This window comes from Tursiops truncatus, chromosome 4, assembly GCF_011762595.2.
Source record: "Tursiops truncatus isolate mTurTru1 chromosome 4, mTurTru1.mat.Y, whole genome shotgun sequence".
NCBI classification, from domain to species: Eukaryota; Metazoa; Chordata; class Mammalia; order Artiodactyla; family Delphinidae; genus Tursiops; species Tursiops truncatus.
Window position 1 is genome coordinate 84,012,955 of NC_047037.1, and position 25,169 is coordinate 84,038,123.

Consider the following 25,169-nt stretch of genomic DNA (forward strand, 5'->3'; position numbering starts at 1 on the left):
GGCCGCTGAGCCTGTGCGTCCGGAGCCTGTGCGTCCGGAGCCTGTGCTCCGCAACAGGAGAGGCCACAACAGTGAGAGGCCCGTGTACCGCCAAAAAAAAAAAAAAAAAAACGTCTACATGTGGAACAATTGTCACAGAAAACTAACTAGAAACTGGCAGAAGAACTCTACAACCAAAGCTGCAAGATCTCCACTTAACCGGGTGGGGCAGAAAAAAGGCATCAGATTGGGACCTGTGTCCCTGGGAGGGATCTGAAAGGAGAAGGTCCACATGGGCAGACCCTTACCCTGGGGAGTGAGCAGGCCAAGCCACAGTCTGAGTGTTCAGTCCTGGGACCCTGAACGGAGGAGACAAGCCCCTTTGGCTGCTGGGAGAACTGCTGGGACAGATAGAAGAGCTGCAGAAGCCTAACTTGACTCACAAGGAGTGCACACAAGTTGGCTTGCAACAGCCAGGGCAGAGAGAGCCTTGCACTGGTGGCTGCTGCCTCACCAGAATCCCTAACCCAAACGGGGCAAACACCCCTGTTCTGTTCACTCCACACCACAGTCTGGTGTGAGATCAGGGTCAACCGGGCCATAGGAAAAGACTCAGTCTAGCTACACAGAGACAGCCCCGGGGGGGCCTGGGTTTTGATCTAGGTGGGGTGGCAGCAGCCACTGTCAGCGGGCACTCGGGCAGCACCCCAGGAGCAGGCAGTGGTTCATACCCCAGCTGAGCAAACACTCCCCACCCCCATCCACACTGCAGCTTGGTGCAGGATCTGGGGCAGACAGGCCCAGGGAGAAGGCTTGACCTAGCTGCTCAGAGACAGCCCTGGGGGACTGGGCTGTGATCCAGGTGGGGCACCGGCGACCACTGTCAGAGCTCGTTCCAGCAGCACAACAGGAGCACCCGGCCCCGCCCACCCCACAGCACAGCTCAATGCTGGGTCTGGGGGAGATCGGTCCTATAAGAAGGCTGCCACAGAGGCAGCCCAGATCTCAGGCGGCAGCACAGCCACCTCAGTCCCCGCAGCCACAGTGCCCTGACCCCCAGCCCCAGCCTAGCAAATGCCCCGGCCCTGCCCACTCCACACCACAGCCTTGCACTCGATCTGGGACAAACACAGCAGGGGAAGAGATGTGACCCTGGGCTGCGTCTGAGCAGAGCTGACGTCACCTACTTAGGCGGCACACTGGTGCTCTGTAAGTGCACGAGCCCCAGTTCCTTCAGCACTCCCCACCTTTGGGGCGGAGCATGCACTCAAGGGTAATGGAGCCTGATCAAGCCTGACCCTCAGAGCTTCTGCTGCAACAACTGGGAACCTGACAAGGTGGTGACTGCCACTGAGCAGAGAGGAAGTCCTGCCTCACACCCTGCACAGGATTTAGATCCCCCAACACCAACCACACCCCTATCAGAGTGACAACGGCCAGTACACCCTGAGGACAGACATGGCTGGTGTCCATATCAAAACCAGCCCTCACACCAAAATCATTGGACATACACAGTCTACACAGGGATGCTCTCACATAGAAACACTCCTTCAAGACCAAAATAGATAACTGTTTCTCCTAAATTCATGGAGACAGAGAAACTTAACTAAAATGAAAAGCAGAGGTACTCCTCCCAATTAAAAGAGCAAGAGAAATCCCCTAAAATAAAAAATAATGAAACAGAGCTCACCAGTCTACCAGAACTCGAGTTCAAAAAGGTAATAATCAAATTGCTAACTGAATTAAGAAAGATTATCAATATAAACACAGATCACTGTAACAAGGAACTAGAAACTAAAAAAATGAACCAAAGATAATTCAATTTCCAAGATAAAAAGCAATCTGGAAGCAACGGATAGCTGACTGAATGATGCAGATGAACAAATAAGTGATCTGGAAGACAGAATAATGGAAATCACCCAACCAGAACAGCAGACCACTATGGAGAACAGTATGGAGGTTCCTTAAAAAACTAAAAATAGAACTACCATATGACCCAGCAATCCCACTACTGGGCATATGCCCTGAGAAAACCATAATTCAAAAAGAGTCATGTACCACAATGTCCATTGCAGCTGTATTTACGATAGTCAGGACATGGAAGCAACCTAAGTCTCCATCGACAGACGAATGGATAAAGAAGATGTGCACATATATACAATGGAATATTACTCAGCCATAAAAAGAAATGAAATTGAGTTATTTGTAGTGAGGTGGTTGGACCTAGAGACTGTCATAAGAGTGAAGTAAGTCAGAAAGAGAAAAACAAATACTGTATGCTAACACATATATATGGAATTAAAAAAAAAAAGTGGTTCTGAAGAACCTAGGGGCAGGACAGGAATAAAGATGCAGACATAGAGAATGGACTTGAGGACACGGGGAGGGGGAAGGGTAAGCTGGGACAAAGTGAGAGAGTGGCATGGACATATATACATTATCTAATGTAAAATAGATATCTAGTGGGAAGCAGCTGCATAGCACAGGGAGATCAGTTCAGTGCTTTGTGTCCACCTAGAGGGGTGGGATAGGGAGGGTGGGAGGGAGACACAAGAGGGAGGAGATATGGGGATATATGTATATCTATAGCTGATTCACTTTGTTATACAGCAGAAACTAACACACCATTGTAAAGCAATTATACTCCAACAAAGATGTTAAATAATAATAATAATACTTATTGGGCAGGCCAAAAAGTACCTTCAGTTTTTTAAGTAAAAATAAAAGACACATTTTTCATTTTCACCCAGAACTTTATTGAACAACATATTCACCCTTTTGTTCCACTACCTCCTACCATTTTTCAGGCAACTTCATAATTCCATCTTCCCAAAACTTTTTATCTTTTTTGAGCAAAGAACTGTTCCAGGTGCCTTTTACAGTCTTCCAGGGAACTGAAATTTTTTCCATTAAGAGAATTTTGTAAAGACCGAAATAAATGGAAATCCGAAGGTGCAATGTCTGCTGAATATGGCAGATGAATCAGAACTTCCCAGCCAAGCTGCAACAGTTTTTGCCAGGTCATCAAAGAAACATGTGGTCTTGCGTTATCCTGATGGAAGATTATGCGTTTTCTTTTGACTAATTCTGGATGCTTTTTGTTGAGTGCTGCTTTCAGTTGGTCTGATTGGGAGCAGAACTTGTTGGAATTAATCGTTTGGTTTTCCGGAAGGAGCTCATAATAGAGGACTCCCTTCCAATCCCACCATATACACAACATCACCTTCTCTGGATGAAAGCCAGCTTTTGGTGTGGTTGGTGGCGGTTCATTTCACATTGTTGTACAGTATCCACTTTTCATCGCCCGTCACAATTTGTTTTAAAAACGGAACGTTTTCATTACATTTCAGTAGAGAATATCACGTGGAAACGTGGTCAGGAAGGTTTTTTTTCACTTAACTTATGTGGAATCCAAACATCAAGGCAATGAACGTAACCAAGCTGGGGCAAATGATTTTCAACACTTGATTTGGATATTTTGAGTATGTCAGCTCTCTCCCGCGTGGTATAGCATTGATTGTTCTTAATTATTGTTTCGATTTGATTGCTATCAACTTCAACTGGTCTACCCAACCGTGGAGCAACAGCCAGCGAGAAATCTCCAGCAGGAAACCTCACCACTTTTGACACATTCGACCAGTCACAGCACCTTCTCCATACACTGCACAAATCTTTTTGTGCATTTCAGTTGCTTTTTTACCTTTCTTGAAATAATGAAGCATAAAATGCCAAAAATGTTGTTTTTCTTCCATCTTTCATATTAAAATGGCTACATAAAAATTCACCAATTTTTATGGCTTTTTTTAAATGCATGCTGATATGACAGCTGTCACATACAATCTAACAAAATTGTTTCAAATGAAGTTAAAGACAAGTAAGTGCTACTAGAGCCATCTTATGGAAAAAACCAAACGAACCTATTGGCCCACCCACTAAAATGGCAAAAGTTAAAGAGAGGATTCTAAAGGCAGCAAGAGAAAAACAAAGAGTTATTTACAAGGGAACCCTCATAACGCTATCAGCTGATTTCTCTGCAGAAACTCTGTAGGCCAGAAGGAAGTGGCGTGATATATTCAACGTTCTGAAAGGGAAAAACCTGCAACCTAGGATGCTCTATCCAGCAGGATTATCATTTAGAATAGAAGAAGAGATAAAGAATTTCTCAAACAGGCAAAAACTAAAAGAATTCAGCAATACCAAACCTAACCTAAAAGAAAGGTTGAAGGGTCTTCCTTAAATGGAAAGAAGAATCCATAGGAAAGGGAAAATCCCAATAGGAAGAGCAAATATATAGTTAAGGACTGAAGATCACTCAAATAAGCCAGTACATAGATTAAAAAACAATGAAAAAATTATAAGAGATTATAATTACAGTAAACAATAAAAGGATAAGCATGAAGATGTAAAGTAGGACATCGAAATCACAAAACGTGGGGGAGGAGAGTATAAAAATGTAGATATCTTTTAGAATGTGTTTGAACTTGAATGACCATCAGTTTAAAGCAAGTAGACGTATTTATGGGTCAACATACTTTAATTCCATGTTAACCACAAATAAAAAACATACAATAGATTCACAAAAAGAAAGGAATCAAGCATATACTACAAAAGAAAATCATCAAACTACAAAAGTAAAAGCAAGAAGAAGAAATGAACAAAGAAGAACTAGAAAAACAATTGGAAAACAAGGATTAAAATGGCAATAAGTACATACGTATCAATAATTAATTTAAATGCTGATAGACTAAATGCTCTGATCAAAAGACATAGAGTGACAAACTGGATAAACAACCAAGAACCTGCAATATGCTGCCTAAAAAGAAACTCACTTCAGGGCAAAAGACACAGACTGAAAGTAAGGGCAGCAAATGGAAACAAGAAAGTGGGGGTAGCAATACTCATATCAGACAAAATAGAGAACTTGGATTCATTCCAGGGTCACAAGGATGGTTCAGCATATGCAAATCAATCAATGTGATACACCACATTACCAAAAGGAACAACAAACCACATCATCTCAATAGGTGCAGAAAAAGCATTAACAAAATTCAACATCCATTCGTGATAGAAACTCTCACCAAAGTGGGTACAGAGGGAACATATCTCAACACAATAAAGGCCACTTATGACAAATCCACAGCCAATACAATACTCAACAGTGAAAAGCTGAAAGCCTTCCCACTAAATTCAGGAACAAGACAAGGATGCTCACTCTCACCACTTCTATCCAACACAGTATTGGAAGTCCTAGCCACAGCAGTCAGACAAGAAAAATAAATAAAAGGTATCCACATTGGAGGGGAAGGGGTAAAAGTGTCACTATTTGCAGATGACATGATACTCTATATAGAGAACCCTAAGTCTCCACACAAAACTATTAGAACTAATAAATGAATTCAGCAAGGTAGCAGGATACAAAATTAATATACAGAAGTCTGTTGCATTTCTTTACACTAATAATGAAATACCAGAAAGTTTAAAAACTATCCCATTTAAAATCACATCAAGGGACTTCCCTGGTGGTCCAGTGGTAAAGAATCCGCTTTCCAACGAAGGGGACGTGGGTTCGATCCCTGGTCAGGGAATTAAGATCCCACGTGCTGAGGGGCAGCTAAGCCCATACACCACAACTACTGAGCCCGCGTGCTGCAAACTACAGAGCCCACGCACTCTGGAACCCGCGTGCCACAACTAGAGAGAAGACCGTGTGCCACAACGAAAGACCCCACATGCCGCAACAAAGATCCTGCATGCCGAAACTAAGACTCAGTGCAGCCAGAAAAGACCCAACGCAGCCAAAAAAGACCCAATGCAGCCAAAAAATAATAATAAAAATAAATAAATAAAATAAAATCGCATCAAAAAATAAAATATGTAGGAACAAAATTATCCAAGGAGGTGAAAGACCTACATGCTGAAAAGTACAAAACATTGATAAAGGAAACTGAAGATGACTCAAGGAAATGGAAAGCTATCCTGTGCTCTTGGATTGGAAGAATTAACATTGTTAAAATGGCCACACTATCCAAAGCAATCTACAGATTTAATGTGATCCCTATTAAAATACCCATGACATTTTTTACAGAAGTAGAATAATACTAAAATTTATATGGAACCACAGAAGACCCAGAATTGCCAGAGCAATTTTGAGAAAAATGAACAAAGCTGGAGGTATAACCCTCGCAGACTTCAGACAATACTACAAAGCTACAGTAATCAAAACAATGTAGTATTGGCACAAAAAACAGACTTACAGATCAATGGAACACAATAGAGAGCTCAGAAACAAACCCATGCACCTATAGTCAATTAATCTACAACAAAGGAGGCAAGAATATACAATGGAGAAAAGACAGTCTCTTCAACAAATGGTGTTGGGAAAGCTGGACAGCTACATGTAAATCAATGAAATTAGAACATTCCCTCACACTGTATACAAAAGTAAACTCAAAATGGTTTAAAGGCCTAAAGGTAAGACATGACACCATGAAACCTCCTAGAAGAGAACACAGGCAAAACATTCTTTGACATAAATCGTAGCAAAGTTTTCTTAGATCAGTTTCCCAAGGCAAAAGAAATAAAAGCAAAAATTAACCAATGGGAACTAATCAAACTTAAAAGCTTTTGCACAGCAAGGGAAACCATCAACAAAACAAAAAGACAATGGACAGAATGGGAGAAAATATTTGAAAATGATGTGACCGACAAGGGCATAATATCCAAAACAACCAGCTCATGCAACTCAATAAGAGAAAAAACAAAACAACCCAATCCAAAAAAGGGCAGAAGACCTAAATAGACGTTTTTCCAAAGAAGACATACAGATGCCCAACAGGCACATGAAGAGACGCTCAGCATCGCTAATTATTAGAGAAATGCAAATCAAAGCTATAAGATGTCACCTCACACTAGTCAGAATGACTATCATGAAAAAGTCTACAAATAATAAATGCTGGTGAGGGTGTGGAAAAAAGAGAACCGTTGTACACTGTCGGTGGGATTCAAAAAGATACATACATCCCAATGTTCATAGCAGCAATGTTCGTAATTTACAAAGCCAAGATATGGAAGCAACCCAAATGCCCATCAGCAGACAACTGGCTTAATATTTTTTTCCTCAACTAAAATTCAAGACCGTTGTTGGAGGTGAGGTTACCAGTGGGCTTTTTAAACAATTCACGTCCAAGCACCAGGACCTTGATGCTAATGACTGTGGCATGTGCTGCACGTGCTGCACGTGCTTTCCCAGGATCTCTACCTCCAGGACTTTGGCTGCTGGAGCCCTTGTTCCACTAGCCCTGCCTCACACACAAGGTGCAGGCTGTGGTCAGACCCCCTAAGGAGTACATCTCATGGCCTGCACTCAGAGGCCACCAGGTGCTCTGCTCAGATGTCACCTTCTCACAGAGGGTGACCTGTGATGGAAGACCACCTGATGCAAGAGAAAGATAACCCATTAGTCACTTCCATCCTCTTTCGTTGCTTTATTTTCTTTGCAGCATTCTTACTGTCTGAATCCCAATTGTGATTTCCATACCTTTCATATAACATTTTATTCACATAAAGATTACTTTTGTAAAGTTTGCAATTCAGTTAGCTGGAAAGTCAACTTTTCCATCGTATTTCACTGTTTTCCTTTTTATTCTTAAAGGAGGATTCTCTGGATCACATTTCAGACATGGAAGAAGTTTGCAAAATTTACGAAAGAGGAAAGAGGAAAAGAAGAAAGGCGAGAGCAGCTCCGTAGGAAGGTAGCTGAAATTCTTCCAGACTTCCAGATGCTCACACCGCTGTGACTCAGGTGTACAGCAATCAGATGCTCGGCCCGTGGGTAAGGAGTCCTTGGTGTGCCAGTGGCCACAGCCCAGTGCAGTGCTTGCAATGGGAATCTCCATCAGTCCGTGTGTGTGTGTGTGATCTCCACCCACCCACATAGGCGCGCATATATCTGATTTATGTTCTGTCACGTACTTCTTGGATCAACGAAATTATTTTGTGAATTTGTATTCCCTTCTTTGATATCTCCTAGGTTGCTAATCAGTCCACTAACGCATTTATCACAGCAGGATCTTCCAAAGGAACAGTCTAGAGCTCTGCTGTTCAGATGTACCCTATGTATTTTTAGGATCATAAACTTTAAAAAGGACAAGTGTTTGCTTGCCTGAAACTGTGAAGAAAAATATGTCCTTATAGTTTAATGTGAACTGTTGACAAATGTAACTTTAATTAAATAGAAATTAAAAGTAGTGGGCACTTAGAAAAGGAGGGCCAGTCATCTGGTACCTTAGCATCAGCAACAGGCATCCTGCCAGACCCTGTCCTTTTTGCCCACCTGATGGAAAACCGTGGATCAAAAGGCATCCTAGGCAGCTGCTGCAAAGGGTAGCAGTGTATCCTGATTCCAGAGAATCCGGAGCACCAGAGATACTTCTCCTCAGTGCACTTTGCTAAGCATGAAGGGAAGTCCAAAAGCTAAAGGCTCTGTCAAAGGCAGTCCAGCAATTTGTTCAAGTGTCTGCTTGTGCTCCCAACTGCAACTTCTACATAACACACTCGATCAGTCTTCCAGTCCTCAGCTCAGTTTGCTCTGTGTATCAAGGTCCTTATCTTGAATTCAAAGAATGTTTTAATGTTTAAGATGCTAAAGAATATAAAGACTGACAAGACACTCCTGTGAATTGTCTGAGAGAGTTGCCTGCTAGAAAAAAAGTTTTCATTACAAAACACATGCTCATTACAACCAATTCAGGCAGTAAATGCACACAGTAAAACGAGACAGTCCCTTGCAGCCCTGAGGCAACTACTATTATTTGATAAGCTGAAACTTTGACTTGGTAAAATAAAACTGTGTGTCGTTCAATAAATTCTGTTATTGTCTCTTACTTCCTAGAAGGGATATCTAGCTACACCACCTGCAAAATCACATATCCTTTCTCTATAGAAAATGTATTATGATTTACTCAGGTATGACCAAACATACCATATTGAACTTTATTTCTTCCACAATGTCCCTGTTCCCACTCATCTTTTCCTTTAATATGATTATAAAGTCATATCTAAAAACTTTTTAAGACTAATGGCCACTAAAGAAATGCAACTAAAAGTAACTCACAGTTAACCTCTTCTCATCTAAATCACTATCTGTCTTTACTTGTCAATAGCACAGTTATAGAATATTGGCCGGTATCAGCCCCCAGAAATAAAATATCAATTTTATTTTAATGCCAAGCCAGTAGATAAGGAAGGGTGACTACCTCAAGTAAACCTGCCAGGGGCCTAAATAAATCCCATAAAGCTTAAGTTTCCTCTCTTAAGCTTTATTTCACCTCAAGCATCAATTAGAGATGGAGTCTTCAGCAGCCCATATTCTCATTGGGCCAGCGAGGACTTTTTAATCTACTTATAGAACCTTCTAAAGAGACACCGGGAAATAACTTAGAAAATGACCTCCTTAGTAAGTGACTTAGTAAATGACCTAACGTTTCTTGCTGCGCTCTCTTAAAGATATGATTTAAAGTGTTACTGCTGACAAAATGCCCAAATAAGCAGTATCCCTGGCCTACAAAACCAGAAAAGTAACCACAAGGAAAAGAATAGTTTACGGCTAGGGACGGTTTAAGTCCACAGGATGGGGACATCTAGGTAGCCAAAGAGGCAGCCCAGGTCTAATGCACGCTTTTCTTAAAGCGAAAGAGTTCAGGAGACACACCAAGAAACAACAACGATTTTCCTTAAAGAAAGCACTTTATTTTCCATTTAAACAACTTGGTCACAGTACGTTATTTTACATAAATGGCAGTAATTTTTAAAATCTCCACTTAAAAGGCCTTGTGTCTGAGTCTGAGGTGATAAGAGGATATGAATACAAGTATAAAAACAGTGCAAAACGTTTAGCCCGCAGCGTCCAGTGTTGGCTTCACAAGTCCCCTTTAACGTTGCTGAATCAGTTACGTTAAATTTAATATTAAATAAATTTTCCTGGGTTTCCTCTAGTCTAACATCAGACCCAGAAACGTAATCAGACGAAAAGGCTCAGAGGCCCCAACAACTCCAACCGGCCAATCACCTAGACCACGGGATCGCGACAAGCTGAGCTCTGTAACCCGGCATCTTGTCAGGGGCGCCATGTGAAGAAATAGAGGATTTTAGTTGCATCGATAACTGGAATAGACTAGCTCTGCTTTTAAAGGTTTGCTTTTAAAGTATGAGTTTTCTAGAAGTTAATGGTGCCATCGGGAAGGCTAGCTAGGGGCGTCACAAGCCCATCTCGGAAACGGTCACAACCTCTAAGGAATGTGTCTCCACTAAACCATTCAGTCTCTGGCCTGCTGCTGATACTACGGTGAAACCCTTAGTGCCAACTGAAGTGGCGATAACTGTCCATTAGAAACAGGATTGAATGTAGCTGATTTTGCAAAACGTTTATATTAATCACAACAAACATCCACAAGAGCATACCGCATTTTATTCAGCGATCAGTTAAGCATGGCTCTCGTTCTCCCCCTGCATCACCTTGGCGATGTGTAATACAGAATGGCATACTTGTCAAGCTGCTGATGAGAAAACCAGATTCCAAACAGGTGCCTCACGCAAAAGTCTCTATCATCCATTGCTTGTTTGAGGAACTGCTCCTTTTTAATATGCAGGGTACCAAAATATAGCTAAAAGTGAAGTCATATAAACCTGCTGACCGGGACGCTTAAACCTCACAGAACCTTAATTTTCAAACATCCTGGTTAAAACTGTGCTTCTAGATGTCATATTTTTGCTTAGTTGCGTTTTATAATAAAAAGCTAATGTCCTACCCAAAGGAAACAGTCTATTAAGCAGATGGTCACTATTACAGAGAACCTTACCAGCATTGTGTTTTCTGGCAGTGGAAGATTCTATTATAGAAAATTTTCTCTTGCTAAAAATTTTAGAAGTACCAAGGACTGTTGCATAAGAGAAAGTTTGTAACAGTCTTTCTGCTAGGCAGATGGTACAGTGGAAGACAACATTTACTTCATTCACCAAAGGGGACCACCAGTACTTGGAGAGCAAAGATTTACAGGATCCTAAAAACAGACACGCAGGTGGCTGACGTGAGAGGAGCAGCCCCGCATCCCCAGAACATGCTTCAGGCTTGATTCGGCAGCATCAGAGGAGCCCACCAAAGGGCCGCTGTCAGGGGTCAGTTCACCTTAGGTGTGCCCAGCTATAGTCACAAAGTACTCTTTGGGTGGCGTAAGAAACATTTCTAAATACTGAAGGATTTTCTCCCTTCGTGCAATCCTGATTCTCAACTATTTCTCCCTCACATCTTTCAAGTGGACCCATTTCTCTCCCCCGGGAAGAGTGTACCGTGGCATGACAGTAACGTAAGTGGTCAGACTACAGCAGATCATTTACTCAACTCCACATCCAGTATGTTTAACAGAAACTGAGGATGTGGGGTGAAAGGGGGGGACGCACTTATCTGAAATACGTCGGGGCGGGCCTGCTCCTACGGCCAAGAAACTGCAGTTACAGGTCCGCAGGGCAATCCTCCCAGCCGCCGCCACCACTTGCGCCTGGGACTCATTTGTTCCCAGAGGCCTTGTCCTTTAAAAGGACGAAATCCCTCAAATAGCTCCAGACCCTAAAAAGGGTTGAAAGTCCAGGAGTAGAGACCAAGGATATCCCAGAGTCCACAGAAACTGCTCACATATATAGCGCCTTGGTGCAAATACTTCAGTAGGCTTTTACCTCCGCAGAACCACGGAGCTTTTCAAAGGGTTGAGCTTTCTTCTGTAAACTGCCAACCATGAAGTTCTCAACTTCAAACAAGCACCTGAGTTCCAATCAGCCAGAATAATATACAAGGAGTTCTTATCTGAGTGAGGGAAACCGTGAGTTGCCCCATCCAGGTAACCCTGGTAGGGGTGCACTGTTACAAGGATGATGGTCATTCCTAATTCTCCCAGATGACTCTGGTCTTTAGGGTACTCCTCAGCTTCAGCGCATCGTATTTTGATTGTGGTTAAAGATTTGGCAAGAGGCCAAGATTACTGACTATATTAACATTTCTATGAATTATATTATCAATCGCTAGACAATCAGAGTTGGCTATACATCTGGCATTCAAGAGACTACAAGCAGAGATTTCTGGCCACATGTGCTGTCCTTGACATCATTACTCTCTCTCTCTCTCACCTCCAACCCACACAAAGAGGAATTCGTTACATCACCTCCAATGTTCATTGCAAACAAATGCTTGATTCTGGACCAGGGACAGGGTACCACTGTACACACCACAGACTCTGCTAACATCCCCAGACTTGCTCTTTGGCTCATCCTAGTGGAATACGGAGCCTATCGTTCAGTAAACAACCCATCTCTAGGGAGAGCAACGACAAGCCTGTATAAAAATGTGGTGCCTGTCTTAAGGACAGCCTCGATTAACGGCAGGACCAGGGATGGTCCCAGCTGCAGAGGGTGGCAATGCTGTAGAAGTAGCAATATTTCTTCTCGACCTTTATAAACCTCTTGCTACAGCAGCATGCACAGAAGGACTGACTGAAAAAGCTGGCGGTATTTTCCCTATATTATGCTATTAGCCAAAACAAATTTAAGGGCTCATGAATTCTTTGGGGTTCCAAAAACAAGTACAGGTACAAAACCAAATATTTCAAGAGGGTATTTTTCCCCATGTTAAGTTGCCTCATCTTAATTCTATGCCAGAATCACTAAATATTTAATCCTTTACACGTTTTCCGTTTTGAGGTAGGATTAAAGAAACAATTAGGAAGAGCCAGGGAAGAACAGTAATCTATTAATTAGTGGAAACCACATATACCCTGTTTCTTCTCTCCTAGTGAGATACTTTTATCTTGGGAAAGGTGAATGAGAAGTAATGTGCAAGTTAAGTGGGAAGACGTCAATCAGCCCCTCAAAGAGCTCATGCCGGAATAATGTGAACGCCAGAATACTGGCTTTTGCAACTTGGTGCTATTACTGACAGTGCCTGAATCACTTATATCAACAAGAAAGTCAAGCTCTTGACATTAACCAGCCACCCTACCCACAAAGAGAGTAAAATCTTCCCGATAGGAGTGTCTGTTCTCGTCCAGCCGTTGTCACAAGTGTGCTAGCACCTGACCAGGCAACACGTGGGAAGAGGAAAAAAACACTGATGCCTACTGGAGTTACTTAGAGTAAATCCAAACAGAATAAATCCATAAGAAATAAGACCAATGTAAGAACTCATCACCTAAACTCATGACCACCGTGCATTACACTAGCAATAATTAGGCTCGTAATTATTATCAACTTTCAAGATCAGATGACAGCATAAATCCATTTGGTCGTCTTCTACCCTGTTTGAGTGGTTAATGTCTAATACTTCAGAAAGAGAAATCCCCATAACCGTACAATATGGTATTTGGGGATCGTTTTTTCACTCTGAAATGCTGAAAATGGACTGGCTTCAATATTCTGACCTGAAATATTTTTTCCAGTCTTAGGAGTCTCCTAATAATAATTCACACCTCTCTGGTGCTTTAGTTTTTCGTTGTTTTTCAGTGCTTTCCACATACCGCATCCCTCTCGTGACCCTCCCGTGTCCCCCCGCACAACCGCTCTGTGAGGTAGCCAGGGCAGCATCAGTACCCCACTTGACAAATGAACCTGAGACTCAGGGAAGTGACCTGACCGAGGGTCGCATGGCTATTAGGAGTTGAAAGAGGGACTAGAAACTACCCTAATCCAAAGCTCTCTCTCCCATACTAATGGGTGGCAATTGCTTCTATCAATTTCTGCATTAGCAATCCACATCCTTTTCAACTTCTGGTGACTGAGTTAGTTAATAAGGTGACTGGAAAGGAATGGCTCTACTTTTACTGCTTTGATATAAAAATCCCTTAAATTGTGAAGTCAGAAAAATTCATTTCTTCCCAGTCCAGTGCCTAAACCTGAGCATGGCCCTATAACGCCTTTAAGAAACCGGGGATAAACGCAAGCGTCCCACGCGTACCGAAGTGTAGGATGCAAGGGAGCAGAGGGAGGAGACGCCCTCCCGCCCCCGGAGCCGTACAGAAGGCACTTCATACTATGTCCTCAGCAGGGTGGTGGAAGGGGTGCGTGCCCAGGGTGGAGAACTGGTGCCAGTTCCGCAGGAAGCCCCGATTGTACTGGCCTGTGTCCACGATGAGCCCGCAGAGCAGCCGGCGCCCCGTCTTCTGTCGAAGGGCCTGCTGCACTTCCCTCTCCGTCACGTTGTAGCTGATGTTTATCAGCTGGATCAGGAAGATGTAGGCCATGCCCCCCATGATGATCACAGAGTACCACACGCAGGTGAAGCACAGAGCTGAGCTGGGAGCGGGAAAAGGCAGGTCAGGGCGGCCAACGCTGCACATTCAGGGCTCTCCCCATGGTAACATTTTACACACGCAGTACTTACTCCTAAGGACGCTGGCCCCTTCCCTCAATACCCCACTTGGAAGACACTTTTCTCTCCTCGGAGTGCCAATAAATAACCTGCTTCACTTATGACTCTTAACATGTTCTTATAATTACTGGTGCCTCCTTTTCTAGGATGTGATACTAGAACAGCAGGGACTGTTTTGTGTGTTTCGTGTCCCCCCACACAGCCAACAGTGTCTGACACAACCGCAGTCAAGATCTGTTTGTTGCATGAATAATTCCTAAATTGTTCTTAACGCAGAAGAAAACGGAGGCGCCGTGAGATTGCTGTAAACGTCCTCAAGGGAGCTGTGGGTGGGACCGAGCAGCAGTGCTAAGGTTGCTCATCCCCGTTCTTTTCCGTACAAGGCCGACGAGCTCAGGTAAGAGGACAGCTCCCAGCACCAGCAGCCCTGAAGGAGCGCCAGGAGCACTGTCACATTTCAAATCCCGCTTTCCAAAACCAAACAGGGTCACACAGGACAAGAAAGCTGCTTCCAGCTCATTAATAAGGCTGTGAGGAGAGGCTGCCGATTAACGTCTGCCAAGTGATTATTTTCAAACATCTGCACGTGAGTTAGAGGGAAACTCATTCAGAATCTTCATCTGTTAAGCTGAAAGGGACCTCAGGGATGATTAAATCGCCATAAAGATGAGGAAAACTGAGGCCCAGTGAGGAGACATGAATCGTGGGTCCATAGCACTGAGAACACAGCAGCAGGACTGTGTTCCTCATTTCATTTACAGGGCCCACAGAAAGCCTAGAAAACTCATGCTTACCAACACACAGACACAACGACCCCCAAGGGCCTCTGCTTTCTTCTCGCTCTTTGTTTTCAAGACACTCCCTGCTTTGTCCACATAGCACCCCTGTGTGGGCCCTTGTCTGTACCAGTCTGTGGACAGATCTCCCCCTCGCCACTGCAGAGCTAGACATTCGTGGGCATTAGAACAGATGGGCCCTCCTCCGCAGGTTAAGTTCCTGTCTTCTCTGTGTTGAGAGTCTTCATAGGTTGTGAAATCCTTCAGTGACTACTATTCTTAGTGGGTTGTGATAAATGTCCTCAAGCAGAGCTTTCGGGGACAGGGTGGGCAGGGGATTGGGCCAAAACTAAAAAGTTCCCGCTTCTGCTACAGCACGGAGATCATCACACTGTATAAATGGGCCCCAACCTAAAAACACTGAAGGAAATTCTGACCTAGATACCACAGTAATCATGAGTGGTGATTTAAAAAAAAAAAAAAAAAAAAAAAAAGTAGAACAGGAAAAAAATCAATGGAGGTTAAATAGAAAAGAAAGGTTACAGAGATTGTAAGCATTTCACGAAAGGGTCAGAAGCGGTAAATTAAGACTGGGCTACAAAGCACCAGAAAACAGCAATAAAGTGAGAATTTCCCCAATAACGAGCGACAAAAGAGACCACATCCACACCCAGAGACTGCTACTTTAGTTATCATTTCAGTTTCACTGTGGCTACCTTGGACATGCTAGTGGTCGTTTGACTCTGGAGTCCCTGAGTAAGCCTAGTCCTACTTGTAGAGCACTGGTTCCTCACTTTTTAAGGTCAACGTTCCTTGTGAAATCACCCAGAAAAATGCACGTATCCACTGCACAACTGTGTGTTGGCAATTTCAGGGATCCCCAGCGTCCCCAGAACCTGTCCTGTGTTTTGGGTGAGACCCCCTAACCTAGCAGTGAATCACAGCCCCGTACATTCACTGCAAATCCACTCCCGCTTCCGTGGGGCCCCGTATGGGGTATCCATGTCTCACCTGTAATTTGCATAAACTCCAGGGCAATAGAAGAGAGCTGTGAAGACACTTCTATCCGTACAAATGGTGTCCAAGGTCAGCGTTACCCCGTACACCGAGGTGAGGAGGAAGACCAGAAGGGCAAGCATAAATGCTTGATGATTTGATTCTCCGACACAGCTATTTATCCTCCAAACAGCACAGAGGGGGAGAAAGCAAACATGTTTTTAAACGTTCTCTAATAGCTAAATAAACAAGAAAGCTTTTAAAACAGAGATAGTGTGAATTTCAGTTATTTAAAAATAAGTTCTCTTGTTTTTCAGTTTTAGGGAATTAAAAACTTGTCTGCTGAGAGATGTAGTCTTATATTCTCCGCTCTTTGCAAGGTGAAATCATATCATTAGCTTAAGGACAAGACTAAGTCAAAAAGCAGAACCTGGCTAACAAATCTTTCTAGGTATTATTAATAAGTGAAGTCTGTTACCCAAGTCTGTTACCCAATGTTAAGAGAGTTAACACTGTAATCACCACCATAAGGATAGGATGGTATCAGAGTTATAAAAACTTAAAAATGCTAAATCAGAAGTATTATACAATGTGGGAAAACATATTACACATATTAATAAAAGATCCCAAGAGGTTAGAAGCACAGTGTGGGGTAGAGAGCTCAATAGTATGCAGACTACTTGTCAGGTACAGAGTTCCATGCCATGGCCGTTTGCAGGGCAGGATGACAGGCACGCCGGGATGCTCCAGCAGGCAGAGATCTCACAGGCGAGGCTGTCAGGACCTCTGCAAACCAGCGCTTGTAAATGGGCCACCACCCTGCACACACGCACGCACATACCCAGGTATGCACGATAATAAATGATGAAGACAGAGAAGAGGAAAACCTAAAAATGAAAATACCTGCTTACTCCTAAAGACAAAGCCCCAGAAAAGAGCTGTCCCTGTTCATGAGCCTTGAACTTAAGGTCTGCTCCTGTGTCCTCCAGGGCTGTCTGCACCCTCACCCTGTCCCATGTCCCCTTCTGAGGGGGAGAGTGTGACATGATCAGAAGCCTAGATAAAAGGCATAATTCACTGAACGTGACTGCCTGAAGAACAAGTTGCAAACATGCTACTTACAGCATTCATATCTGAATTAATCACGCTCCTTTAGTTTAAGATTTATTCAGTAAAGCTGCAACATTTTCTTTAAAAGTTGCACCGCACATGTTACGGGTGTCCTCAGGTGTCCTCGATTGTCATTGGCCAGCAAAGAGGTACCCAAAAAGCCCATTTCTGCACCACTAACCAAATAGGGAGTTATCTGGCAGGGCCTTAAGTCAATAATATCAACTAGAAATCACTGGTAGCATCAAAATGATGACGGATACATGGTCAGAGGATAAGAGTCACCTAAAAGTACAGGAACACTTTTTGAGCTCTGTGAGCACAGGGGGATGTGCCTATACTACGTCTGATACATTCTTTTTTAAAAAGTCATTCAACTGTAGATACTTCTCTCTTAGAAAGGAGAAGATGAGGGGCAGCTCAAAAGAGAAAGCGGGGGAAAAAAAAAAAACACCTTCAGGAAATGACTGAAAAGAACTAAATTTGTGAAGCTCAAAAAACTGATGACTAAGTGGGAACATCATAACAGCCCACAAATATCTCCAAGGTGTAAAGCTGGGAAGGAAATTTGAGGATGGCCCAAAGGAAGAGCAAACCCGGCTAGAGTCTCACGTGAATGCACCCTCCGCAAGCCTCCAGATTTTTCCAACATACCAGACGCAGTGATGATCCATCCTCCTCACACAGACACCGCAGATCCGGCAGTGCCAGGCCCGGGCCGGCCGCACCAGCCGGCACTTGGCGCACCAGTCCTCCTTCCCCGTGGCGGGGCTTCCGGCCAGCGTCCCGGGGCAGCCCTTAGGCTCATCCTTGGGCCCGCGGTTGTTGAGACCGCCCGCTGGGTCTGCGCCGGGGAACCCTTTGGGCTTCTCCGGCCCTGTTCTGTTCAGGTATTCGGTTTGGCTGCCGCTTAGAGATCTGTCATCGTTTGCTGGGTTTCTGAGGTACCCTGGATCCTTCTTGGCTCGCCACAAGGCTAAGAGTATGAGAAGTAACCCGCAGGTAAGCAGAGCCAGCTGAGTGGGCCCTACACGCCCCCTGGGGACGACCTCCTGCAGGAACACGTAGTACATGTAGCCCAGAGAGAACAGTCCGAGGCTCAGGAAAAACAGAGTCTGTTCTTTCCTTCTGTGAGTGAGGTAGTAGTACCACAGAGCCAGCACAGGGAGGGAGGTCAAAACCACCACCCCCAGGAAGAAATGCCACGAAGCCACTCGCAGGAAGACAGGCAGCAGGAAGAGTGGGGGAAGGAGGCTAATGTTAACTTTCCTGGCCCCCCTAAGCCAAGGAATCCGGAGGCGGTCAGAGATCGTATCCATGATCCTTTCGTAGGTCTCGGGCTGCACGGACTTACACGTGATCCATCTGTTCCGAGACAGCACAGAGAAGACACCTCTGACGTGTTTGTTGAATGAAAAACCACTCAACACTGTAGGCCAGACAGCAGGATAAATGATGAAAGATGCCAAAGACCAAGCATTCTACTTCCTTACTATTAAACACGAGCTCTTCAGATTCATGTATAATTTCTTAATACGAATGACAAAATGTTTAGATATTTAACAGAACTATTTCTCCATGAAACAAATACACAGGAATACACACGTATTCCACATAAGTCCTGTTCAGACTGGGGTGGGCGTAGAGCCATAAAAATCTCAAAAAAATTCACCATCTAGTTGTGAAGACAACATGGGAATTCAAGAAATATTAGGTAAGTGACAAAGTAGCAAAATCACCCGATGAACTATTACAGTCAAACACGGTAAGGTGTGCTCAGAGGAGAGGACACACTTCTGGGTGGAGTCATCACAGGGGTCTTTGTGGGAAAAAAGGGATTTGTGCTCGACCTTGACAGCTGGCTAGTATTCCTGTGGGTGGAGAGGAAGGCAAGAAGGCGTTCCAGTGGAGAGATGCATGTGCAGCACAAAACCTGTCCTGGGCCGGGGGAGTAAACCAGTTCAATAGGGCAGGGGGCTGCATAAGGAAGCGTGGAGGTCAAACTAGTACAAGTCAAATGACTGAGCTTGGTGGACAGGTAGTATTGTTGACTTTTTTTGCATATTAGGCTATTATGGAAAGGAACAGTTTAAGGAAGGATAACATTGGTTTTAGAAATTTAGAATGAAAAAAAAATTTAGAATTTTAAAAAATAGGGCTAGACTTGGAAGTGAATGGGAACTAACTATATGGGAGGCATACAGAGCAGCGGGTCTGTAGAAATGCTGGGAGCCCATCTCATCCAGAAGGGTCTGGAGAGAAGAAAACTCAGGGACAGCCCAGGTCTCAAGGGCTGGGAGGGAGGAAGAGTTAGAAGGCCTATGGAAGAGCTGTGGTCTTGAGTGATGGAGGTTACAGAAAAGGCATCATTTCTCCATTCATTAGTCCAAAGTGTTCTACTTTCTCAGTATGGATTTTAGACTAAGACTAAAGAACCTACATTTAAAGACACCTGTAAGAGACTATTGACACTGTCAAGGAAGAATTACAAAGGGATTATGGGATACTAGACTACAGTAGTCCCCAAGAACGCTTCTCATGGCGAGATGAACATACCAAGCAGCATACCAAATCAGCAATGTGCCACTGCAATGACTTTTTTTAACCAGAAGGAATTATTGATGGGAAAAGCAAGTTTCCACCATCTGTGTTCTCCCCACGTTATGCTTTCCATGTGATAATTTTTAAATATATAATTATTTAGAAAATAGATAAAAACCAGGTTATTACTGTTTGGCACAAAATTTTTTCAGTGATACTAGAAATCATCTCTTTGGATAATTTCCATCACTTGGGATAATGGTGAAAATAAAAGCCAAATACAATAGCATCAATCAGGACTGTGTTGCTGCTCATGCTGAAAACAGCCAGTCCAGGGGAGGCACATGCCTTCTGGCTGGATTTCCTCCCCAGAAACAAGGGGTGAAACCGATTCCAAGAGCAGAAAAATGATTTTTCAACCCTCAAGGCCCTGTGTGGCCAAGTGCAATCCAGTCCCAAGATGTCAGTCTCTGAATGCTGAAACCACTGAGAATTGTAGGAACTTTCTGGTACTAATGTGTTCATTTTAAACTTACAGATTCTCCTGGCCTGCATTTTATTTTTTTTAATGCGTTTAACTTGCCTACTATCCCTTTACCTGCCTGTTCTCTCTGTCACCTCCTCCCTTTAAATGAGAAATAATAATGTCCTAGTAAACTGAGCTGAACAGACAGCTGTGCACTACTGAGTAATAATTCATCTTTATAAAGTCCTCACACTTGACATAAAAGACAACTTTCAGTTGGAGATAAGTGGAAACAGAATGAAGAGCAAATTCTAGTGTTCTGGATGGCTAAGCTGAAAGTATACATGGTAGTTCTCAAAAGGGCCGGAGGGATCAGCATCTAGAAACACACAGCTCTTACCTATCACACCCTTCATCCAGGTCTTGGCAATCACACAAACAAGCAGCCACGTGGTTCTTTTTCCCATTTCGATCTAGGTACTCGCAGCAGCACAGGGGCTCCAGTTCAGGTTCTTCCGCTTTGTTTTTCTTTCCTGGCTTCATACTGCCCTTCTTGGTCATGATTTCCACCTGTCACCATGAGGCATAAGAAGCCCTCAGGAAGTAAAGTGGAAAGAACACAACTCACATCTTGTAAGCACATCCAAGCCTATACCTGATTAACCACCAACGCCTGAGAAATCAAAAATGAGAAGAGGCGGAGGTGGTCCCCTTTTCATCAGGCTTTACTGGCTCGGCGTAGCCAGACACAAAGCTCTAGGGCTCTAAGGGCTCCAAGCGCCTTCACCGCCAGGTCCCCATCCAGGACAGGCGCCGCCTGGGCGCTAGCCGTTCCCATGACGACAGCCTACTACGCGGCCCGGGACAGCCGGGGCATGGGTGGCTGCACTCACCTGCGGGTGCGGGCTGGGGAGGGCCGGGCTGTCCCCGCCCGAAGCCAGGGTGAGGGTGGAAACACCCTCGGAGCTGCGGGAGGAGACAAAGCATGTATCCGCTGGGGCCGACTACCCGGCTCCGGAGAGGCCACCCGGCGCCCGGGCAGCGCTCAGGGTCGCCGTCCAGACCCACTTCTCCGCCGCGAGGTGGGCGCGCCTCTCCCGCCCCGGCCAATCGTGAGGACGTGGGTGGGCCGAGAACACCGCCCAGCCCGAAGAATGACCTTGGGAGGGAAGTTACCTGCGCTCCCGGGCCGAGGTGCGGCTGCAGTCAAAGAGGCCGAGGCGGAGAGGAGAAGGGTCGGCTCCTCCCGAGGCGCGGACGCGTCTGCCGATCTCTGCTCCACGGGGCTCCCGACGCGATGGCTGGAGTCTCAGGGACCCCGGCTCCGTTCTCCGCCGCGCCCTCTCCGCCGCCGCCCACCTGTGACCACAGCGGGCCGCCGCTGGGGCGGTGCGCCCGCCTCCCGCGGTGCCCCCAGCCAACTCCCGCCGTGTCCCCCGCCGCCCCACGGCCGGCCCGGCTGAGCGCGGCAAGTCCGCGAGCTTCCGGGTGCCCCGCCCCCGTCGCCGGGCATCCCCCGCCCGCACGTGCGGAGCCCTCCGGCGAGGCCCCTCCCCCGGCCCGCGGCCCTGGCGCCCGGGGGAGCGGAGGAGCGAAGGCCGGGCTCCTGCAGCGGGTCCAGGTTAGGCGCCGGGCTGATCCGCACCTCCGCCCCGCCCCGCCCCAGAGGCGGCCGCCCGGACCCGCGGGTGCCAGCGGGCGGCGCGTGGGGGCAGCCTACCGGGCCTTCGGCGGGGCGGGGGCGGGAGTGTCGGCGAAGGCGGAAATACGGGAAACCTGGACCCCTGAGAGTTTCCTAAATACATGAGACCCGTGGGTCGGCAGGTCTTCGTTCAGACGCCAGCAACAGGCGTTGGGGGAGATCTCCACGGCAAAATGTTACCGACGTACCGCCCCCAAATTCGCTAACCTTCTCTTAAAGGCCCAGGTCACTGTCCCTGATCTGTTAATTATCCAACTTGTTCATTTTCATGATTTCTGGCCAGCAGTCTCTTCATGAGACCAGCAGGCCTATCTAGTACTCTTGCTCCAGAAAGCTGCATATTTGAAACGAAACTGCCCTAATGAGAGTCCTCTTTGGGTTTCACTTTTGCACAAAATTTTTTTTTAAAGGGTGTAGGCCCATGTATACGTTTTCACAGAAACAGGCTTTCTAGTTTGGGGAGGGTTTGACCGAAAAAGAAGGAAAACAACTCAGAGATTTGGGGTTTTATTGATATTCAATTTACATAGGCTCAAATACAATTAATTGAATGCATACATATTTAGTTGTAATTTACAAAGCAACTTAACTTTGGTAACTTTCTTTGAGGTATTTTATGAAGTACAGGTTTTAAAGAAATACCACGAAAATACTCAGCTTGTCAGTGACCGTTTTTGTGAAATTAACAGAGAACAAGGTTTCAAGTTTACAATCCAGTCACTTTTGCTCAGTCAGACACATCATAAATCCTTATCAAAAAACTTCCAGGTAGGTACACTGGTATCCAAAGGTAGGTTAGTTGAGATTCGCCCAGAGAAACCCGTTTTTCCTCTAATCCAGTCAATGATTTCATTCTCTATGGGCATCTCGAAAACGACTTTAGCAATCCCATGTGGCTTGGGTGACTGGGCAAAAAAGAGACATCTAACTAAAGGCAATTGTTATTCAAGCAGTAAGAATATATACAAATTATTCTGCACTGTCCTTCTCTTGTTCCACAGACATCACTTGTATTGAGACACATACGCCTAAAAACTTTTAATGAAGAGCCAAAGCTCATGTCTGATTTACAACTTGTCAGTGCACTTATATTGGGAGAAAATGCCCCCCAAAGTCTTTCTTAAAGAGCTAAGGTTTGTGTCTGGCTTACAACTGACTGACTAAAGCCACACATGTGAATGAGTAAATGAAGCCATACGTGGCTACTGAAAAGTAGTCCACAAATTATAATATTTTCAACCAGATGGCTCATTTCCACCATGAAAGTCTGCTAAGCTGAAGCCAAGCTTAGTTCAAGTATTCATTTGATCTGTCACTAACATGCCCAGATTTTAACATAATCTTCTAGTTTTTAAAACTCAGAGCATGGTTCTTCGTTTTGAGAGATGGTATCCTACATGTTTCCTTTTCCAAAACTGACTCTTCTGCCATATAATGTGTGAAGAGCAAGATAATCTCACCTCTGAGAGCCACCTGAAGAAACACCTATTTCTTTCATAAAGATACCACATGGCTGAAGAACCTTTCAGATAATAATCATCAACATGCAGATTCAAAAGGTCTGACTACTGAATTTACACGCTAAATAAATGAAGACATTGTATTGATAATATTTATAGTACAAGAATCTATAAATGTTATAATAGATGCCTGAAAACTGATCCTTCAAAGTTAGTAATGATTTAGAGATTTCTTCTTATATTGTCTTCTTTATCCTCTTGAATGTATCTCAACTGTGAAAGCAGCCTATTGGACACATACTGATTCTGTACTAACAGATAAAGTGTCAAACTTCAAACTTCACTGTGAAAATGAGGCCATACCACTCAGTTCAGAATGTCTCATTTTCTTTTTGTATCATAGAAATTCAAATCCACAATATATTTCACGCTTTACTGGAGAAATTCACAGCTTAGAATTATGTATAAGAAATGAAAGGATGGATTCCTAAGGCCGTCAGAGACTAATTCTCCAATAAATGTTATTCAAAAGAATGTTAATATTAGAAGTACAAATAATGAGAAAATATGGAAATGTTCCTATGACAATTCAAATCCTTCACCCTCTAGTTTTCTTCAAGACGTTTTCTTTTGGTTCCATATATCTCTATAATTTTGGTCCTTAAGATCACTAGCTTTGGACAGCCATGCCTGTCTTGTTCTTATTTAGTAGATCAAAGGTTCTCTGAAGCATAATGAGTGAGCTCTTCAACTGCAAAGAAAATTTTCAAAATCAGATTGTTTAAATTTTTCTGATTATTTGTATGCCAAAAGTTTGCATTTAATAAAATTCTGTCTATACTGATGCCCAAATAAAAGACTAACTATAAAACACCTGATTCCTTCGGTTATCTGTCAGTGTGACTGCTAGCGTTCTTTTCATTTGCTGTAGTATTGCACTTCTTCCTACAACGTATTACTGTGTGCTTTACCTCCCAATAAGTCTATTCATCAAATGATCCAAAGTGAAGGGCTTGTTTACTGAAATGGTTTCTGAAGCTACAGTGGTCTCCCCACCATCCCCTAAACAACTCAAGTTCCACTCAAGGCCTTTGCTTGCTATTATGCTCATGTTCATCTTCACCTATCTAAAACTTACCCGTCCCACTGTTTCCATGCAGTTTTCCCTAATCATCCTGCCTCTAAACTCCTAAAGCTTTACTACTTGCTTTGATGCTTAATTTTGTACTTTTTCTTTACAGTCTTTAACAATACACATGGACATCTGACATCTCTAATAAAATTGTAGACAACTTGAGAGCAAGAATTATGTCTTACATATGGACACCAAGGGGGGAAAACTGCAGTGGGGTGGGGATGGTGGTGTGCTGAATTGGGCGATTGGGACTGACATGTATACACTGATGTGTATAAAATTGATGACTAATAAGAACCTGCAGTATAAAAAAACAAACAAAACAAAACAAAAAATTATTTCTTTTTTGTATTCATTCATTCATTCAACAAATATTTTTTGCTTACCTGTTAAATGCTGGGCACTGTGCTAAGTACTGGGTATACAATGGTGAACCAAATAGGCACTGTCCCTGCCTTCATGGAGCTTACAGACTTAGTGAGGGACTCAGAACTAAAATGAATAATTACACAGATAAATATATACTTACACACTGTATGAAGATTTTCACTTGAACAACTGGAGGACAGTAGTATCATTTTTTGAAATTAGGTCAAC

The 25,169-nt window shown here is 44.1% G+C and overlaps 3 protein-coding genes across 9 annotated transcripts in view; 1 reads left to right on the forward strand and 2 right to left on the reverse strand.

The window, feature by feature from the left end:
* CCDC191 (coiled-coil domain containing 191) overlaps positions 1 to 8,843 on the forward strand; it is a 102,390-nt gene extending 93,547 nt beyond the window's left edge. For all 3 annotated transcript variants that reach the window (XM_019922666.3, XM_019922669.3, XM_019922668.3), the window contains one exon: positions 7,631 to 8,843. In XM_019922666.3, the coding sequence (XP_019778225.2) occupies positions 7,631 to 7,775 (145 nt within the window). In that variant the 3' untranslated portion in view covers positions 7,776 to 8,843. The remainder of the gene's footprint in view (positions 1 to 7,630) is intronic.
* An 861-nt stretch (positions 8,844 to 9,704) lies between these two features.
* On the reverse strand, positions 9,705 to 21,589 carry ZDHHC23 (zDHHC palmitoyltransferase 23). 5 transcript variants are annotated; one of them, XM_019922711.3, is made up of 6 exons: positions 21,452 to 21,588; positions 21,169 to 21,241; positions 20,676 to 20,870; positions 17,923 to 18,633; positions 16,174 to 16,341; positions 9,705 to 14,310 (listed from the first exon to the last, which is right to left on the reverse strand). In XM_019922711.3, exons 3-6 carry the CDS (start codon positions 20,834 to 20,836, stop codon positions 14,043 to 14,045), a joined length of 1,308 nt encoding a protein of 435 aa, XP_019778270.1. In that variant the 5' UTR covers positions 20,837 to 20,870; positions 21,169 to 21,241; positions 21,452 to 21,588; the 3' UTR covers positions 9,705 to 14,042. The 5 variants fall into 5 exon arrangements, with proteins under 5 accessions (XP_019778270.1, XP_019778272.1, XP_019778273.1 ...); XM_019922713.3 differs by having other exon boundaries at positions 20,676 to 20,845; positions 21,452 to 21,582; XM_019922714.3 differs by lacking the exon at positions 21,169 to 21,241 and having other exon boundaries at positions 20,676 to 20,845; positions 21,452 to 21,589.
* Positions 21,590 to 22,468: 879 nt separating this feature from the next.
* Positions 22,469 to 25,169, reverse strand: part of GRAMD1C (GRAM domain containing 1C) — an 81,603-nt gene continuing 78,902 nt past the window's right edge. Inside the window, exon 17 of the mRNA XM_033855819.2 lies at positions 22,469 to 24,188. Coding sequence (XP_033711710.1) covers positions 24,108 to 24,188 — 81 coding nt within the window. The 3' untranslated portion in view covers positions 22,469 to 24,107. The remainder of the gene's footprint in view (positions 24,189 to 25,169) is intronic.